Source organism: Panulirus ornatus, chromosome 42, assembly GCF_036320965.1.
Source record: "Panulirus ornatus isolate Po-2019 chromosome 42, ASM3632096v1, whole genome shotgun sequence".
In the NCBI taxonomy this organism is placed as follows: Eukaryota; Metazoa; Arthropoda; class Malacostraca; order Decapoda; family Palinuridae; genus Panulirus; species Panulirus ornatus.
Window position 1 is genome coordinate 8,627,767 of NC_092265.1, and position 20,232 is coordinate 8,647,998.

General features: G+C 40.1%; 2 protein-coding genes across 2 annotated transcripts in view; one reads left to right on the plus strand and one right to left on the minus strand.

Annotated features, from left to right (window-relative positions):
- Positions 1-17,736, minus strand: part of LOC139761892 (uncharacterized) — a 40,423-nt gene extending 22,687 nt beyond the window's left edge. Inside the window, 7 exon segments of the mRNA XM_071686477.1 lie at positions 999-1,127; positions 7,400-7,599; positions 8,411-8,566; positions 9,975-10,058; positions 10,060-10,643; positions 15,850-15,903; positions 17,272-17,736. Coding sequence (XP_071542578.1) covers positions 999-1,127; positions 7,400-7,599; positions 8,411-8,566; positions 9,975-10,058; positions 10,060-10,643; positions 15,850-15,886 — 1,190 coding nt within the window. The 5' untranslated portion in view covers positions 15,887-15,903; positions 17,272-17,736.
- Positions 17,737-17,741: 5 nt separating this feature from the next.
- The window catches only part of LOC139761891 (uncharacterized), a 237,616-nt gene continuing 235,125 nt past the window's right edge, over positions 17,742-20,232 (plus strand). Inside the window, exon 1 of the mRNA XM_071686476.1 lies at positions 17,742-18,904. Within this exon, the coding sequence (XP_071542577.1) occupies positions 17,944-18,904 (961 nt within the window). The 5' untranslated portion in view covers positions 17,742-17,943. The remainder of the gene's footprint in view (positions 18,905-20,232) is intronic.

Below are 20,232 nucleotides of genomic sequence, written 5' to 3' on the forward strand. Positions count from 1 at the left end.
CCAAGAATACAGAATGAATTCCTTAAGAATGCAGAACATGATATTTAGATTAGAAAAGTAAAAAAACAGGTAAGTTATTGGAGGTTAACTCCTCCAAACACATGCAAGGCAAGTGACTCCCCTTGAATATACAGACTGAGTTCTGTAACTTTTTTCCAAGGCTGCCCACTGGGCCTGGGTGCTTACTGAGTTGACATTGTGCAATAATTTTTCCTCACAATGAGTCACCCTTTAGCCATGCTAGAATACCAGTAAAAGGCTTTCTACAACTTACTGACCCTTACATACATCAATCAATGCTTGTGTGAAGTAAGTATCATTTGTAACATTGAGGAAAAACTTCATTAAAAATCAATACCCCATACAAAAAATCATATCTTTTGGTTTTCAGTTTTACAAAGAATGAATCAGGTCCCTAAAATGTGAAAATTCCTCAAAACTGTACAATATGTCTTTCAAATGCATTCACCATTTCCTATATGTGAATATCATTGAGAAAAGACGACCAAGCCTTAAAGGAAAAGATCCTTGCTTGCCACCTATCACTGTTCCTTCCATTGGAAGGCAATACAGGATAGAAGGCTTTCCAGCCAACTACTCGTGTCCATCTAAGTCATCTAAGACACACAGGAGATACATGAGCAGGATTCTTTCTTCCCAATCTCCAAGGATGATGTATATAAATAACAGTCCTTTGATTATCATAAATATTTTTTCATGATTCCCAGACCACTTTATCTGATGAGACTCCTGCAGCTTGAAGGCTGTACTATTTTCTGTGGCAGGGATCTGATGGACTCCTTTGGAGTGAGTATCCCTTTGATGAGGCTGTACTCCCTTTCATCACCATAACAATATAGCATCACTCAAGGTTACTTTCCACTCATGGTATAACCACAAGTAGGAAGAGTCTGGTAATGCCATAATATATGATATATCATGGCACAGAACAAAGCCTGAGGTGAATGATATTTCAATTGGCTGTGTGTCACACTTACCTATACATATTGAGTATGTGCTGTCTTGCCAAGTCATGTTCATCCATCACTACACGTAGTGCTTCTTCAGCCTCCTCTAACTTCCTCATCAGTCCTACCTTCCAACTCACTAAATCATCCACAAGCATGCTGTTGGAGATAACATCTTTTAAGTTTTTTTTTTTTTTTTTTTTTTTTTTTATACTTTGTCGCTGTCTCCCGCGTTTGCGAGGTAGCGCAAGGAAACAGACGAAAGAAATGGCCCAACCCCCCCCCCCCCATACACATGTACATACACACGTCCACACACGCAAATATACATACCTACACAGCTTTCCATGGTTTACCCCAGACGCTTCACATGCCTTGCTTCAATCCACTGACAGCACGTCAACCCCTGTATACCACATGACTCCAATTCACTCTATTTCTTGCCCTCCTTTCACCCTCCTGCATGTTCAGGCCCCGATCACACAAAATCTTTTTCACTCCATCTTTCCACCTCCAATTTGGTCTCCCTCTTCTCCTCGTTCCCACCACCTCCGACACATATATCCTCTTGGTCAATCTCTCCTCACTCATTCTCTCCATGTGCCCAAACCATTTCAAAACACCCTCTTCTGCTCTCTCAACCACGCTCTTTTTATTTCCACACATCTCTCTTACCCTTACGTTACTTACTCGATCAAACCACCTCACACCACACATTGTCCTCAAACATCTCATTTCCAGCACATCCATCCTCCTGCGCACATCTCTATCCATAGCCCACGTCTCGCAACCATACAACATTGTTGGAACCACTATTCCCTCAAACATACCCATTTTTGCTTTCCGAGATAGTGTTCTCGACTTCCACACATTTTTCAAGGCTCCCAAAATTTTCGCCCCCTCCCCCACCCTATGATCCACTTCCGCTTCCATGGTTCCATCCGCTGACAGATCCACTCCCAGATATCTAAAACACTTCACTTCCTCCAGTTTTTCTCCATTCAAACTCACCTCCCAATTGACTTGACCCTCACCCCTACTGTACCTAATAACCTTGCTCTTATTCACATTTACTCTCAACTTTCTTCTTCCACACACTTTACCAAACTCAGTCACCAGCTTCTGCAGTTTCTCACATGAATCAGCCACCAGCGCTGTATCATCAGCGAACAACAACTGACTCACTTCCCAAGCTCTCTCATCCCCAACAGACTTCATACTTGCCCCTCTTTCCAGGACTCTTGCATTTACCTCCCTTACAACCCCATCCATAAACAAATTAAACAACCATGGAGACATCACACACCCCTGCCGCAAACCTACATTCACTGAGAACCAATCACTTTCCTCTCTTCCTACACGTACACATGCCTTACATCCTCGATAAAAACTTTTCACTGCTTCTAACAACTTGCCTCCCACACCATATATTCTTAATACCTTCCACAGAGCATCTCTATCAACTCTATCATATGCCTTCTCCAGATCCATAAATGCTACATACAAATCCATTTGCTTTTCTAAGTATTTCTCACATACATTCTTCAAAGCAAACACCTGATCCACACATCCTCTACCACTTCTAAAACCGCACTGCTCTTCCCCAATCTGATGCTCTGTACATGCCTTCACCCTCTCAATCAATACCCTCCCATATAATTTACCAGGAATACTCAACAAACTTATACCTCTGTAATTTGAGCACTCACTCTTATCCCCTTTGCCTTTGTACAATGGCACTATGCACGCATTCCGCCAATCCTCAGGCACCTCACCATGAGTCATACATACATTAAATAACCTTACCAACCAGTCAACAATACAGTCACCCCCTTTCTTAATAAATTCCACTGCAATACCATCCAAACCTGCTGCCTTGCCGGCTTTCATCTTCCGCAAAGCTTTTACTACCTCTTCTCTGTTTACCAAATCATTTTCCCTAACCCTCTCACTTTGCACACCACCTCGACCAAAACACCCTATATCTGCCACTCTGTCATCAGACACATTCAACAAACCTTCAAAATACTCATTCCATCTCCTTCTCACATCACCGCTACTTGTTATCACCTCCCCATTTACGCCCTTCACTGAAGTTCCCATTTGCTCCCTTGTCTTACGCACCCTATTTACCTCCTTCCAGAACATCTTTTTATTTTCCCTAAAATTTACTGATAGTCTCTCACCCCAACTCTCATTTGCCCTTTTTTTCACCTCTTGCACCTTTCTCTTGACCTCCTGTCTCTTTCTTTTATACTTCTCCCACTCAATTGCATTTTTTCCCTGCAAAAATCGTCCAAATGCCTCTCTCTTCTCTTTCACTAATACTCTTACTTCTTCATCCCACCACTCACTACCCTTTCTAAACAGCCCACCTCCCACTCTTCTCATGCCACAAGCATCTTTTGCGCAATCCATCACTGATTCCCTAAATACATCCCATTCCTCCCCCACTCCCCTTACTTCCATTGTTCTCACCTTTTTCCATTCTGTACACAGTCTCTCCTGGTACTTCCCCACACAGGTCTCCTTCCCAAGCTCACTTACTCTCACCACCTTCTTCACCCCAACATTCACTCCTCTTTTCTGAAAACCCATACTAATCTTCACCTTAGCCTCCACAAGATAATGATCAGACATCCCTCCAGTTGCACCTCTCAGCACATTAACATCCAAAAGTCTCTCTTTCGCACGCCTGTCAATTAACACGTAATCCAATAACGCTCTCTGGCCATCTCTCCTACTTACATAAGTATACTTATGTATATCTCGCTTTTTAAACCAGGTATTCCCAATCATCAGTCCTTTTTCAGCACATAAATCTACAAGCTCTTCACCATTTCCATTTACAACACTGAACACCCCATGCATACCAATTATTCCCTCAACTGCCACATTACTCACCTTTGCATTCAAATCACCCATCACTATAACCCGGTCTCGTGCATCAAAACCGCTAACACACTCATTTAGCTGCTCCCAAAACACTTGCCTCTCATGATCTTTCTTCTCATGCCCAGGTGCATATGCACCAATAATCACCCACCTCTCTCCATCAACTTTCAATTTTACCCATATTAATCGAGAATTTACTTTCTTACATTCTATCACATACTCCCACAACTCCTGTTTCAGGAGTATTGCTACTCCTTCCCTTGCTCTTGTCCTCTCACTAACCCCTGACTTCACTCCCCAGACATTTCCAAACCACTCTTCCCCTTTACCCTTGAGCTTCGTTTCACTCAGAGCCAAAACATCCAGGTTCCTTTCCTCAAACATACTACCTATCTCTCCTTTTTTCACATCTTGGTTACATCCACACACAAATTGTGAACATAACAGAATAGTAACACACACAATATTCAAGTTTGGTATTAGTTTGCTAAATATGCTTAACATTTCCTTTTGTGTATGTGTGTAATAACGTATCAGTACTGTGCAGGGAGGGAATTTTTCATTCATGGGTCCCCATCTCTTGTGCATTCTTTATTATCATAAAATCAAAAATTTATGTATGCTGTCTGCATTAACCCTGTCTTCTGTGATTCAATTCCAGTCATCCACCACTCATTCTTTTAAAATATCTGTTTACATTCTTTTAACAAGTTTCTTACTTAATTTCATGTTTTGTCCTCTACAAAGAGCAATAAGGATGCTTTTAGATGTTACACATTAATGTCCACTGCATTCTTACAAACGAATACAGGTACCTCTCGATTTACGCATATTTGATTTACACCATTTTTAGAATAATGTGCATGGTCCATTCACACCTTCTGTAATTTATGTGTGCTTAAATTTGGAATAATGTGATCATCATTGGACTGACAGTGCAGTGGTGTGGCATTGCCAGTACCATGTGAGAAGTAGAAATACACATGGCGTGGATACAGTCTATAGTCATGGAGTGCTACAGGATTTTGTGCTGCAGTACTGTATAATGCACGATTATCCCCTTGCATCATACCACCAAAGCATCTTTTAAGTTCTCTTAGTACCAGAAGTGCTCACGCATTATGAGAGAACGGAATGAACTGCTGATTTTAAGCATGCCATTGGATCTTAATGTAGTTACTTCATAAATTATTTTTTTTTATCATGTGGAGAAGATCTAGGAGAGTGCCAAGCATGGAACATTAATCAGTATATCTAAGATATTGTATTCCCAAAGTTTGATTATGGAGTGAATGGAACAAATATTGAGCACAATGATCAAACACCAAAATAATGAGTGTTTCCATCAGCATGCTTGTGATACAAGCAAAGGCCCAGAGTATATATATATGATGACTTGACAAGCGGAGGAGTAGCAAAGACATTTCAAGCAAGTTCTGGTTGGCTCATGAATTCTTGGAAACACTGCAATTGCCACAACATCCAGATGACTGATGAGGTTGTTTTTGCCAATGTCGTTACAGCTGAAAATTTCCCAGGAACCCTCAAGACCATTATCAAGGAAGTCGTTTATTCTTCTAGGCAGAATTTAAACATGGTGAGACTGGATTAATTTGGAGAGAATGCCTTCAAGAATGTACATTTTCCATGAAGAGATGACTGCACTATGTTTCGGAGTTTATTTTCTGTTTCTATGAATAGTGCTCAAATTACAGAGGTATAAGTTTGTTGAGTATTCCTGGTAAATTATATGGGAGGGTATTGATTGAGAGGGTGAAGGCATGTACAGAGCATCAGATTGGGGAAGAGCAGTGTGGTTTCAGAAGTGGTAGAGGATGTGTGGATCAGGTGTTTGCTTTGAAGAATGTATGTGAGAAATACTTAGAAAAGCAAATGGATTTGTATGTAGCATTTATGGATCTGGAGAAGGCATATGATAGAGTTGATAGAGATGCTCTGTGGAAGGTATTAAGAATATATGGTGTGGGAGGAAAGTTGTTAGAAGCAGTGAAAAGTTTTTATCGAGGATGTAAGGCATGTGTACGTTTAGGAAGAGAGGAAAGTGATTGGTTCTCAGTGAATGTAGGTTTGCGGCAGGGGTGTGTGATGTCTCCATGGTTGTTTAATTTGTTTATGGATGGGGTTGTTAGGGAGGTAAATGCAAGAGTTTTGGAAAGAGGGGCAAGTATGAAGTCTGTTGGGGATGAGAGAGCTTGGGAAGTGAGTCAGTTGTTGTTCGCTGATGATACAGCGCTGGTGGCTGATTCATGTGAGAAACTGCAGAAGCTGGTGACTGAGTTTGGTAAAGTGTGTGGAAGAAGAAAGTTAAGAGTAAATGTGAATAAGAGCAAGGTTATTAGGTACAGTAGGGTTGAGGGTCAAGTCAATTGGGAGGTGAGTTTGAATGGAGAAAAACTGGAGGAAGTGAAGTGTTTTAGATATCTGGGAGTGGATCTGGCAGCGGATGGAACCATGGAAGCGGAAGTGGATCATAGGGTGGGGGAGGGGGCGAAAATTCTGGGGGCCTTGAAGAATGTGTGGAAGTCGAGAACATTATCTCGGAAAGCAAAAATGGGTATGTTTGAAGGAATAGTAGTTCCAACAATGTTGTATGGTTGCGAGGCGTGGGCTATGGATAGAGTTGTACGCAGGAGGATGGATGTGCTGGAAATGAGATGTTTGAGGACAATGTGTGGTGTGAGGTGGTTTGATCGAGTGAGTAACGTAAGGGTAAGAGAGATGTGTGGAAATAAAAAGAGCGTGGTTGAGAGAGCAGAAGAGGGTGTTTTGAAGTGGTTTGGGCACATGGAGAGGATGAGTGAGGAAAGATTGACCAAGAGGATATATGTGTCGGAGGTGGAGGGAGCAAGGAGAAGAGGGAGACCAAATTGGAGGTGGAAAGATGGAGTGAAAAAGATTTTGTGTGATCGGGGCCTGAACATGCAGGAAGGTGAAAGGAGGGCAAGGAATAGAGTGAATTGGAGCGATGTGGTATACCGGGGTTGACGTGCTGTCAGTGGATTGAATCAAGGCATGTGAAGCGTCTGGGGTAAACCATGGAAAGCTGTGTAGGTATGTATATTTGCGTGTGTGGACGTATGTATATACATGTGTATGGGGGTGGGTTGGGCCATTTCTTTCGTCTGTTTCCTTGCGCTACCTCGCAAACGCGGGAGACAGCGACAAAGTATAAAAAAAAAAAAAAAAAAAAAAAATGAATAGAATTCATTTTACAGTATGTATATTATAGTATTTTATATTCCCTGGTACTTGTATACTGTAGTTTTTCACTGGTGTTATATTAGGTGTTGTCTTAACAATAACAAAACCCCCTAACCTTCATTTGTTACAGTATTTGAATTACATATTTTTGATTTACGCAACAGTTTACAAGAAAGTAAATATCACATGAATTGAGATGTCCCTGTACAACACATTTCTTAGTTTTCGTTACTCACCACTTCTCCAACTCTTTTTTTCCTCATTCTCGTACAAGTCTGCTTTTTCCATATCTGCATTATAAAAAATACACTAACCTGCTGGCAAGAAACTTTGAACGCCAAACATCACACTGAATTCCCATCCTTTCCTTTTCTTCATAATCACGATCAACCTTTTCAGAATATCGTCGAATCATGGATGCCATACGTGCTTTGTCTTCTGTGAGGCACTGCACCCTTCCTTGAACATCTTCACCAACTGATGCAACCAAAAGTTTCTTCAGCTCGGCATTAACCTATACAGTAAGTTGTCAATGGTAAGTACATCTGAAGAAAAAATGAAAGAATTCAACCCAATCCTTAAATGACATCCTATGGGGGATGCTCTATGCTAGTAGTTTTGATGGATTAAAAGATTACAACATCAGAGAGGGTTGACATGTTGGCAGTGAAATGCATGAGAACAATATAAGGTGTGAAAAGGAGTGACAGTGATATGTGACAAGATATGACAGTGTTAGAGTAAGGTGTAGAAGTAAGTACATTCTGATGCAGAGATGATGAGGCTGTGGTAAAATGGAGATGATGTGTGATGAAAGACTTAGAACAAGGGGATCTAAGTGTCAGATGTGGTGGGAACTATGTGGAGGGGTGGACTGACAAGGAGATGGAAAAATGGAGTGAAGAAGTCTTAAAAGTTCAAGAAGTTGAGAGGCATGCTTGGGAGAGAATGAATTGGCCCAGGGTATTATACCGGGAGCTACTTGCTATCAGTTGGGTAAATCAAGGCCCAGAAGCAGTCAAAAGGAACTACACAACAGTCTTTTAGCTGTGAATGGTGTGCTCTGCTTTTGTTACATTATACCTAACAACTTGGGAGTGAATGGAAGCACATGTGCATCTTTTCTTGGAGCTAATTTGCTAAAGTGGGAAACAGCAAACAGGTATGAAAAAAGCACAAAACTTGGCCATTCAAGTGAGTATGTACAACCTCGTGCTGCTTAGCAAATTTTGGGTGATAAAAAACTTTGCCTGACTGTATCCATACAAAGCAAGGAATTGTATAAAAGAATGTAACTGATGAAAAGAAATTTGAGTGAGAGGTACCTGTGACTGAACACTGAGTTGATTCTCTAAGTTGCTTTTCTCTTTCTTGATGTGGCTGAGTTGCTCTTCCAAATTCTTCTTCTCAGAATTCAGTATAGCTGTGTTCTTCTCCCAAGAGGCTCTCTCTTTCTCAAAGTCCTTCACTAATATGCTAAGCTGTTAAAGAGTTCAAAGTGTGACTGAAGAGTTAAAATTAAGTAAACTTGTTAAAGAAATAATCACCTAACCTGCAGCTTATTTCTATAAGGGGTAGCTAGTATTTTTCATTACCTTCCCATCTGCATAAAGGATGGGGATAATATATGACATGAAAGAACAGACTGGTCAACATAGATTGTGGCTGTAGCATAAAGTAACAGAGTTACCACCCTGTCTGTGATGATGATGCATTGACTGCTCAGTCAACTAATTACTTGGGCAAAATGGTAAGCTGTCTGTGTGAACTACAAAAATATAAAATGTTGACAGTAAATGATTTTAAGAATTATTCTCTTTTGCATTCAGCACAGTGTTTGCCTGAATAATGATGTGGGTTCCGTAATAAGCAACACTTTCATCTCTTAGGTGATGTCCAGTTAGTGAGTGACTGAGAGATGGAGTAGATCACTCATCATGATTCAGTCATCCTTTGCAAAGAGCAGAGTCTATAGGAGGCTTTGATTTGAAAGACAACTGAGAAGGGCCTTTAGCCCCCCCAAGTATGTGTAACAGCAAGATATTGCAGGCCAAAGGCAATCTTGAAAGGAAACAAAACATCTAGAACTAAGTTTTGAGAGGGGTCCCACCCATCCCTGTAAAGAAAAACAGAGCCAGTGAAGCACCTCCATTAATTACAGTGCGAGCTCTGACAGTATAGGAGCAACAGTTTAAAAATCAAAAGACAGGTATCAATCTTCAGCTGTCAAAAAGACAGGGACAAAAACTCATAACATTCAGGCTCCAGCAGCTAGAGATTAACCGAATCTCACTTCAAGGCCCACTGAAAAAAAACCTATATGTAACAACAAGAATCTATCAAGTTCTTTAGGTGCAGCTCCCATGCATCTTCACAAAATGACTGATAAGTGATTCTGGGACCTCTGACAGGAAAGATCAAAACTATAACCTCTTGAGTACCCTTGCATATCATCAGGAGCCTTGTCGGGCTAAAGGAAATGAGGTCTACAGTCACATCCTCATCAGTAATTCAGAGATACAGAATGAACTTTCCTTTCAAATTTTGTTTTTCTATGGCAAAATCCTTGTATTTCACTATTCCTATGTGTACTGATGGCTACTAGTATCTGTCCTATTGGTACGTTGAGAGAATGAACTCATAATGTTATTAAGGGGAGGCCATCACTGAAAACTCCAACTAATCTATTGAGTATACCACCCGTGGTCTGGTACGATTAAATAGCTGCTTTACATTGTTACTGTACTGCTTTTAGCCATATAATAATTGCTGGATTATAATGATAAAACTAAAGGAAATTGTATCAAATGGCAAGCCAGAAAGATTTGGCAAGTTGGGATTTAAGCAAGTGAGTTTGTGTATCTCCAACCATTTTACACAAATACTAACCTTCTCAGCATTCCTTTGGTTAGCATCACTATTTCCATTTTGAGCCTGCTTCCCTTCACATGTTTCACTGGGTTTTTTTTTGTCCAATAGCCTCAGATGTGCAGTTCCCAGCTAAGCACTGTTTGTTGGACTTTTTCCTCTTCTTAGTAAGTATTGGTTTTACACATCCTTTGTATGGCTCATATGGCACAAACTTTGGATCTTTTCTCCTCTTAGAGTATACACTTGATGTTCCTTCTTTTGCACAATGGAGTGAACTTGAGTTCTGAGCCTTTGGGGCTAGAGGAATGATCTTTTTAGTGTGCAAGTCTTTTGGAGGGGTATTAAGCAAATAAGTATCTGGGGAGGACATGATGGAAACTTTTGTGAGCTTATGAGCAATATCCACAACTTCAGGTAGTAATTTATTTGAAGGCTGTTTAACATCAGGATTATATTCTTTTCCTAGTTTTACAGTACTTTTTAATTCAGTGTTCTCCAATAATATTTTATTTACAACCCCATCGTTGCATAATATTTCTTTACTAGTCTTCCTATTTGTATCCTTTGGCTTTGCAGATGACTGAAGTATTTTTGCTGACTCTTGTGACTGGGGAGAGGGGACTGGTGCTTGCTCTTCACCATCTCCTTGAGATCTTTGGCCAGCAGCTGCTCTATGAAGTGTCACACCTGGAGGTAATGAAGAATTATATCAAGTAAGATTTATAAGGAGGAGAGGGGAAATTATATAAAAAACTTTTACATCATATATATATATATATATATATATATATATATATATATATATATATATATATATATATATATATATCATATATATATTTTTTTTTTTTATACCTCGTCGCTGTCTCCCGCGGTTGCGAGGTAGCGCAAGGAAACAGACGAAAGAAATGGCCCAAACCCCCCCCAATACACATGTACATACACACGTCCACACACGCAAATATACATACCTACACAGCTTTCCATGGTTTACCCCGGACGCTTCACATGCCTTGATTCAATCCACTGACAGCACATCAACCCCTGTATACCACATCGCTCCAATTCACTCTATTCCTTGCCCTCCTTTCACCCTCCTGCATGTTCAGGCCCCGATCACACAAAATCCTTTTCACTCCATCTTTCCACCTCCAATTTGGTCTCCCTCTTCTCCTCGTTCCCTCCACCTCCGACACATATATCCTCTTGGTCAATCTTTCCTCACTCATTCTCTCCATGTGCCCAAACCATTTCAAAACACCCTCTTCTGCTCTCTCAACCACGCTCTTTTTATTTCCACACATCTCTCTTACCCTTACGTTACTTACTCGATCAAACCACCTCACACCACACATTGTCCTCAAACATCTCATTTCCAGCACATCCATCCTCCTGCGCACAACTCTATCCATAGCCCACGCCTCGCAACCATACAACATTGTTGGAACCACTATTCCTTCAAACATACCCATTTTTGCTTTCCGAGATAATGTTCTCGACTTCCACACATTTTTCAAGGCTCCCAAAATTTTCGCCCCCTCCCCCACCCTATGATCCACTTCCGCTTCCATGGTTCCATCCGCTGACAGATCCACTCCCAGATATCTAAAACACTTCACTTCCTCCAGTTTTTCTCCATTCAAACTCACCTCCCAATTGACTTGACCCTCAACCCTACTGTACCTAATAACCTTGCTCTTATTCACATTTACTCTTAACTTTCTTCTTCCACACACTTTACCAAACTCCGTCACCAGCTTCTGCAGTTTCTCACATGAATCCGCCACCAGCGCTGTATCATCAGCGAACAACAACTGACTCACTTCCCAAGCTCTCTCATCCCCAACAGACTTCATACTTGCCCCTCTTTCCAAGACTCTTGCATTTACCTCCCTAACAACCCCATCCATAAACAAATTAAACAACCATGGAGACATCACACACCCCTGCCGCAAACCTACATTCACTGAGAACCAATCACTTTCCTCTCTTCCTACACGTACACATGCCTTACATCCTCGATAAAAACTTTTCACTGCTTCTAACAACTTGCCTCCCACACCATATATTCTTAATACCTTCCACAGAGCATCTCTATCAACTCTATCATATGCCTTCTCCAGATCCATAAATGCTACATACAAATCCATTTGCTTTTCTAAGTATTTCTCACATACATTCTTCAAAGCAAACACCTGATCCACACATCCTCTACCACTTCTGAAACCACACTGCTCTTCCCCAATCTGATGCTCTGTACATGCCTTCACCCTCTCAATCAATACCCTCCCATATAATTTACCAGGAATACTCAACAAACTTATACCTCTGTAATTTGAGCACTCACTCTTATCCCCTTTGCCTTTGTACAATGGCACTATGCACGCATTCCGCCAATCCTCAGGCACCTCACCATGAGTCATACATACATTAAATAACCTTACCAACCAGTCAACAATACAGTCACCCCCTTTTTTAATAAATTCCACTGCAATACCATCCAAACCTGCTGCCTTGCCGGCTTTCATCTTCCGCAAAGCTTTTACTACCTCTTCTCATATATATATCATATATATATATATATATATATATATTTTTTTTTTTCATACTATTCGCCATTTCCCGCGATAGCGAGGTAGCGTTAAGAACAGAGGACTGGGCCTTTTTTGGAATATCCTCACCTGGCCCCCTCTGTTCCTTCTTTTGGAAAATTAAAAAAAAAAAAAAAAAAAAAAAAAAGTGGTAGAGGATGTGTGGATCAGGTGTTTGCTTTGAAGAATGTATGTGAGAAATACTTAGAAAAGCAAATGGATTTGTATGTAGCATTTATAGATCTGGAGAAGGCATATGATAGAGTTGATAGAGATGCTCTGTGGAAGGTATTAAGAATATATGGTGTGGGAGGCAAGTTGTTAGAAGCAGTGAAAAGTTTTTATCAAGGATGTAAGGCATGTGTACGTGTAGGAAGAGAGGAAAGTGATTGGTTCTCAGTGAATGTAGGTTTGCGGCAGGGGTGTGTGATGTCTCCATGGTTGTTTAATTTGTTTATGGATGGGGTTGTTAGGGAGGTGAATGCAAGAGTTTTGGAAAGAGGGGCAAGTATGAAGTCTGTTGGGGATGAGAGAGCTTGGGAAGTGAGTCAGTAGTTGTTCGCTGATGATACAGCGCTGGTGGCTGATTCATGTGAGAAACTGCAGAAGCTGGTGACTGAGTTTGATAAAGTGTGTGAAAGAAGAATGTTAAGAGTAAATGTGAATAAGAGCAAGGTTATTAGGTACAGTAGGGTTGAGGGTCAAGTCAATTGGGAGGTAAGTTTGAATGGAGAAAAACTAGAGGAAGTGAAGTGTTTTAGATATCTGGGAGTGGATCTGGCAGCAGATGGAACCATGGAAGCGGAAGTGAATCATAGGGTGGGGGAGGGGGCGAAAATTCTGGGAGCCTTGAAGAATGTGTGGAAGTCGAGAACATTATCTCGGAAAGCAAAAATGGATATGTTTGAAGGAATAGTGGTTCCAACAATGTTGTATGGTTGCGAGGCGTGGGCTATGGATAGAGTTGTGCGCAGGAGGATGGATGTGCTGGAAATGAGATGTTTGAGGACAGTGTGTGGTGTGAGGTGGTTTGATCGAGTAAGTAACGTAAGGGTAAGAGAGATGTGTGGAAATAAAAAGAGTGTGGTTGAGAGAGCAGAAGAGGGTGTTTTGAAATGGTTTGGGCACATGGAGAGAATGAGTGCGGAAAGATTGACCAAGAGGATATATGTGTCGGAGGTGGAGGGAACGAGGAGAAGTGGGAGACCAAATTGGAGGTGGAAAGATGGAGTGAAAAAGATTTTGTGTGATCGGGGCCTGAACATGCAGGAGGGTGAAAGGAGGGCAAGGAATAGAGTGAATTGGATCGATGTGGTATACTGGGGTTGACCTGCTGTCAGTGGATTGAATCAGGGCACGTGAAGCGTCTAGGGTGAACCATGGAAAGCTGTGTAGGTATGTATATTTGCGTGTGTGGACGTATGTATATACATGTGTATGGGGGTGGGTTGGGCCATTTTTTTCGTCTGTTTCCTTATGCTACCTCGCAAACGCGGGAGACAGCGGCAAAAAAAAAAAATCATATTTTCAAATAACTCTTCTCCCATTACTCTTATATCATGCACTATTTTCTCATGTATCTGGGAATCTAACAGCAGTGCCACATGATGAAGATTAGAACTTACATATTGATAAACAGGTAAGAATAATGAATTAAGGATACCAAATGTCTGTGCTTTGCAAAAATCACTACAGTTATACATAAATATTGTGCATCTTGATGCATAGTGACCAAAATGCATGAGAATGGATAAACAGGTAAGAATAATGAACTGAGGATACTAAATGTCTGTACTTTGCAAAAATCACTACAACTATACATGAATATTGTGCATACAGATGGATAGTGACCAAAATGCATAAGAATGAACTTAATTTTCCATTCTTATTATGTAATGTTATGTTCTGAGAGACGATTTACATCCAAATTTCAGTTCTTCATTGATTTATAGGCTTATTTTTGCATTCCATGCAGATTGCATAGCAGTATTTTTGGGAGATAATGCATTTATGCTTTAGGCCAGAAGCAAAGCATGAAAGTTCTCCATGACTAAAGCGCCATGATCGCAAAGTTTCTGCGTAGGTGCCAGAGTACTATCAACTTTGATGAAAAAAGAAAAATGGGATCTTACATTACGTTCTTTTCGCCTCAAACTGAAAACAGAAACCATATAAGCCTGTGACAAAAATCATGCATCCATATGAAGATTCCACAGTTTTTAGACTTTGCAGCCTAAACCAGCCTAATATGATGTAATCAGAACAACATAAACCTTAACAACTGAAAAGCTTATAGTGGAAAAAAAGCTTTAACTGTAATATCCAGAGGTTGTTGAATCTGATCAGTTACAAGATCTACTTACAGTCAACAATCAAAGCGCCAATATAATGCAGCTACACCAAGGATTTCTTAAATTTCATGTACAACCCCAAGCTAGTATTAACTCTGTATACAACTAGCACTCCACTTTAATTTCATTTTGGGGCACTTCATCAATGGCCAACAGCATGAGCAAGGTTCCTGCACCCTGCATGAAACTAAAGCTCTGTTGAAAAAAATTCCCTTAACAACTTGTCCGACTCCTCCAAAACAATATATATCTGTGAATCTGTTTATCTAAACAGCTTAATTAATTATTCGGTGTTAGACAATAATTCTATGGTACCATTTAGTTTACCAGACTTATCACAGTCAATCTTACGTTTCCTTTCCCAGAGTTCAGCCTGTTCAACAAGAGGTTTACTATATATCTGTAGTCTTGGTTAAGTAATTTTCAGTGATTAATTTTTCTCATTGAATAAACAGTAAACTGAAGATAAATCCAATTGATGCAAGACAGACAGAGGAGTCAGGAGAAATTTAAAGTATTACACTTGGGTGACAGATTTAAAACTCCTCTTGAGTGTGGAATGGAAACAGCTGAAAAGTGAAAGGGGTGATTTTGACTCTCAGTGCTTGAGCATTTTGTTGATGTAATAGGTTGGAACACAGGGGATCAGGCATCAGAGGTACAGATAGATAGATAAATAGATAGATCCACTCCACCGGAGGATTCTCCTTGAGAAATACGGAATGGAGAAAAGTAAGCCATAAAAGGCCAAGCTGCTTAACCGACAACATTGCATCTCCTCAAATGCAATAGTGCCAGCATCGGAAATCAGGACAGTATAATCTACTTCCACTTAGATGGCTCAACAAAAAATATGAAGCTATGTATGTGCCATAATCATCTTCGTATCTGCATCAGCAAACAACAAAAAATCTGTTATATCTGCAGCAGCAACAACAAAAAATCTGTTACCTTGCACAGGGTACAGGACTGTTCCTTCTGGCTTCATGATGAACTCAGATGTATCTGAAAAATTTTCTTCAATTAGATACATGTGACATAAAACGTGTATAAATATATGAGAAGTCTTGCAGATCCTAACATAAATTCTACATTTAATTCTAACATTCATTGACATCAAACTCCATAATAAGTACCAGCTACTTACAATTACTTTAAAATCAAGAACCATGTTCTGACTTTGATGTAGTGCAAGATCTGAGATGTGACTTTTCATGCACCTCTTTGTTTTTTGGATTCCTCAACTTCTGCTGAAGAAATCTTGATTCACTTATTACAAAATGTGAGGTAAAAGAGAAGCAATTCCAGAAATAAACAGAACAATGAAAGCCTCACTTACCTTCCCTTAGCTATATAAATCTACCTTATTTTTGATATTTGAAAAATATGTTAATGCAGTGGTGTCTTTTGCATTCATTTGCTGGGAAATATGTTTGCTATACATGTTTAACGCGTTAACTGTATGTGTTAACTTCCTCCCACTGCATGCGACCAGTATGGAGTAAAAATGATGAGGAGCATGTTGTTAGTATATTAAGTCAACAATCTTGAAAAATAAAGATAAATCCCATTCCCGTGTGATATAAGATAAGATTTTCATAGGCTCTTTCGATTTCTTGGTTGCTTCCCATACTTTTACCTTACACTTTCCCTAAACATCATAGCATCTACAATCAATTATTTAACAATAGAAAGTTAAAAATAATGTTCCATATAATGATCCCTCCGTTCCAATCACTTCAGATAAACAAAACATGTCCACTGATATGTTTCTTTCTAACCCTGTAAAGAATTTTTCTCATGCCTCTAAACTGGAACTTGACTGAAACCCAATAACAAGAGTCGTTGCACATGTGTTCTTTATTATTAATAGAAACTCATTTTCATAGTATTTTCTCCCCCATTAAATTCATCTCTTGCAATATACTCTACAGGATAAGTCGTGGGAATGAAAGAAATTTGGTACAAAGTAAATTAATAATTTCGATTAATAAAGTACCCCAAAGGAGCCAAAAAAAAATGTGGGAATCTCCCAAGATTACAGCAACTATTTATATATTTAGATATAAATATAAATAGGTCGATTAATCAACAGGTACAGTGCTATAAGGAAATTTGATCATTATAAAAGTATCATATATCATATAATTCTCCTTATGTTACAAACACCGAAGGTCAAATTCGCCCCTTTCACTTTCCAGCTGCTTCCGTTCCATATTCAAGGCCGAAAACACATTTTAACCAGTTAATCAGACATTTGGGAATGTACAGGCTGGTAAGCTTTTAAAATTTAACATTTCCCTTCATTGAAACTACACGTTTTTACGCCTATAATTTGAAATGTTTAGGTACTTTTAATTTTATATCACTTACTGTTGCGTTGGTCTGTTTACCTTCTGTCAGTGTCTGAAGGCAACCAATTTTAAAAATGATATCAGTTGTATTCGTGTTCAGTGTTCTTTCAGTGTCATTATCAAGGAGAACATGGGTTTTAAAAATCTCTGAATGTAACAAAAAAAATTATGGCCAAAAGTTAATCTGGAAATCAGGAAAACGAAAGAACTGTAATGTTTTGCTTCTGTAGTATTGTTATTTCGTACGCTTCCCTTTAAAGGGATTATGTATATAAGGTCACTCACCATCTTTTGCTTCATATCCATATGCCTTTGTAGACTATATTTTGTATGGAAATGTTTGTGATAAAACCTTCTATTCCATAACTATGAATGAGATTTTTTTTTTAATTTCATCTTTATTGTAAGATATTACACTAAAGGCTATTTATAGTCTTTGGTCTCAGGGTCTGAGTGAGAGCAGGAGCAAATAGTTACATTTAAGAAAAAGGAGTTGTGGGAGTATGTGATAGAATGTAAGAAAGTAAATTCTCGATTAATATGGGTAAAATTGAAAGTTGATGGAGAGAGGTGGGTGATTATTGGTGCATATGCACCTGGGCATGAGAAGAAAGATCATGAGAGGCAAGTGTTTTGGGAGCAGCTGAATGAGTGTGTTAGCGGTTTTGATGCACGAGACCGGGTTATAGTGATGGGTGATTTGAATGCAAAGGTGAGTAATGTGGCAGTTGAGGGAATAATTGGTATGCATGGGGTGTTCAGTGTTGTAAATGGAAATGGTGAAGAGCTTGTAGATTTATGTGCTGAAAAAGGACTGATGATTGGGAATACCTGGTTTAAAAAGCGAGATATACATAAGTATACTTATGTAAGTAGGAGAGATGGCCAGAGAGCGTTATTGGATTACGTGTTAATTGACAGGCGTGCGAAAGAGAGACTTTTGGATGTTAATGTGCTGAGAGGTGCAACTGGAGGGATGTCTGATCATTATCTTGTGGAGGCTAAGGTGAAGATTAGTATGGGTTTTCAGAAAAGAGGAGTGAATGTTGGGGTGAAGAAGGTGGTGAGAGTGAGTGAGCTTGGGAAGGAGACCTGTGTGGGGAAGTACCAGGAGAGACTGTGTACAGAATGGAAAAAGGTGAGAACAATGGAAGTAAGGGGAGTGGGGGAGGAATGGGATGTATTTAGGGAATCAGTGATGGATTGCGCAAAAGATGCTTGTGGCATGAGAAGAGTGGGAGGTGGGCTGTTTAGAAAGGGTAGTGAGTGGTGGGATGAAGAAGTAAGAGTATTAGTGAAAGAGAAGAGAGAGGCATTTGGACGATTTTTGCAGGGAAAAAATGCAATTGAGTGGGAGAAGTATAAAAGAAAGAGACAGGAGGTCAAGAGAAAGGTGCAAGAGGTGAAAAAAAGGGCAAATGAGAGTTGGGGTGAGAGACTATCAGTAAATTTTAGGGAGAATAAAAAGATGTTCTGGAAGGAGGTAAATAGGGTGCGTAAGACAAGGGAGCAAATGGGAACTTCAGTGAAGGGCGTAAATGGGGAGGTGATAACAAGTAGCGGTGATGTGAGAAGGAGATGGAATGAGTATTTTGAAGGTTTGTTGAATGTGTCTGATGACAGAGTGGCAGATATAGGGTGTTTTGGTCGAGGTGATGTGCAAAGTGAGAGGGTTAGGGAAAATGATTTGGTAAACAGAGAAGAGGTAGTAAAAGCTTTGCGGAAGATGAAAGCCGGCAAGGCAGCAGGTTTGGATGGTATTGCAGTGGAATTTATTAAAAAGGGGGGTGACTGTATTGTTGACTGGTTGGTAAGGTTATTTAATGTATGTATGACTCATGGTGAGGTGCCTGAGGATTGGCGGAATGCGTGCATAGTGCCATTGTACAAAGGCAAAGGGGATAAGAGTGAGTGCTCAAATTACAGAGGTATAAGTTTGTTGAGTATTCCTGGTAAATTATATGGGAGGGTATTGATTGAGAGGGTGAAGGCATGTACAGAGCATCAGATTGGGGAAGAGCAGTGCGGTTTCAGAAGTGGTAGAGGATGTGTGGATCAGGTGTTTGCTTTGAAGAATGTATGTGAGAAATACTTAGAAAAGCAAATGGATTTGTATGTAGCATTTATGGATCTGGAGAAGGCATATGATAGAGTTGATAGAGATGCTCTGTGGAAGGTATTAAGAATATATGGTGTGGGAGGAAAGTTGTTAGAAGCAGTGAAAAGTTTTTATCGAGGATGTAAGGCATGTGTACGTGTAGGAAGAGAGGAAAGTGATTGGTTCTCAGTGAATGTAGGTTTGCGGCAGGGGTGTGTGATGTCTCCATGGTTGTTTAATTTGTTTATGGATGGGGTTGTTAGGGAGGTAAATGCAAGAGTCCTGGAAAGAGGGGCAAGTATGAAGTCTGTTGGGGATGAGAGAGCTTGGGAAGTGAGTCAGTTGTTGTTCGCTGATGATACAGCGCTGGTGGCTGATTCATGTGAGAAACTGCAGAAGCTGGTGACTGAGTTTGGTAAAGTGTGTGGAAGAAGAAAGTTAAGAGTAAATGTGAATAAGAGCAAGGTTATTAGGTACAGTAGGGGTGAGGGTCAAGTCAATTGGGAGGTGAGTTTGAATGGAGAAAAACTGGAGGAAGTGAAGTGTTTTAGATATCTGGGAGTGGATCTGTCAGCGGATGGAACCATGGAAGCGGAAGTGGATCATAGGGTGGGGGAGGGGGCGAAAATTTTGGGAGCCTTGAAAAATGTGTGGAAGTCGAGAACATTATCTCGGAAAGCAAAAATGGGTATGTTTGAAGGAATAGTGGTTCCAACAATGTTGTATGGTTGCGAGGCGTGGGCTATGGATAGAGATGTGCGCAGGAGGATGGATGTGCTGGAAATGAGATGTTTGAGGACAATGTGTGGTGTGAGGTGGTTTGATCGAGTGAGTAACGTAAGGGTAAGAGAGATGTGTGGAAATAAAAAGAGCGTGGTTGAG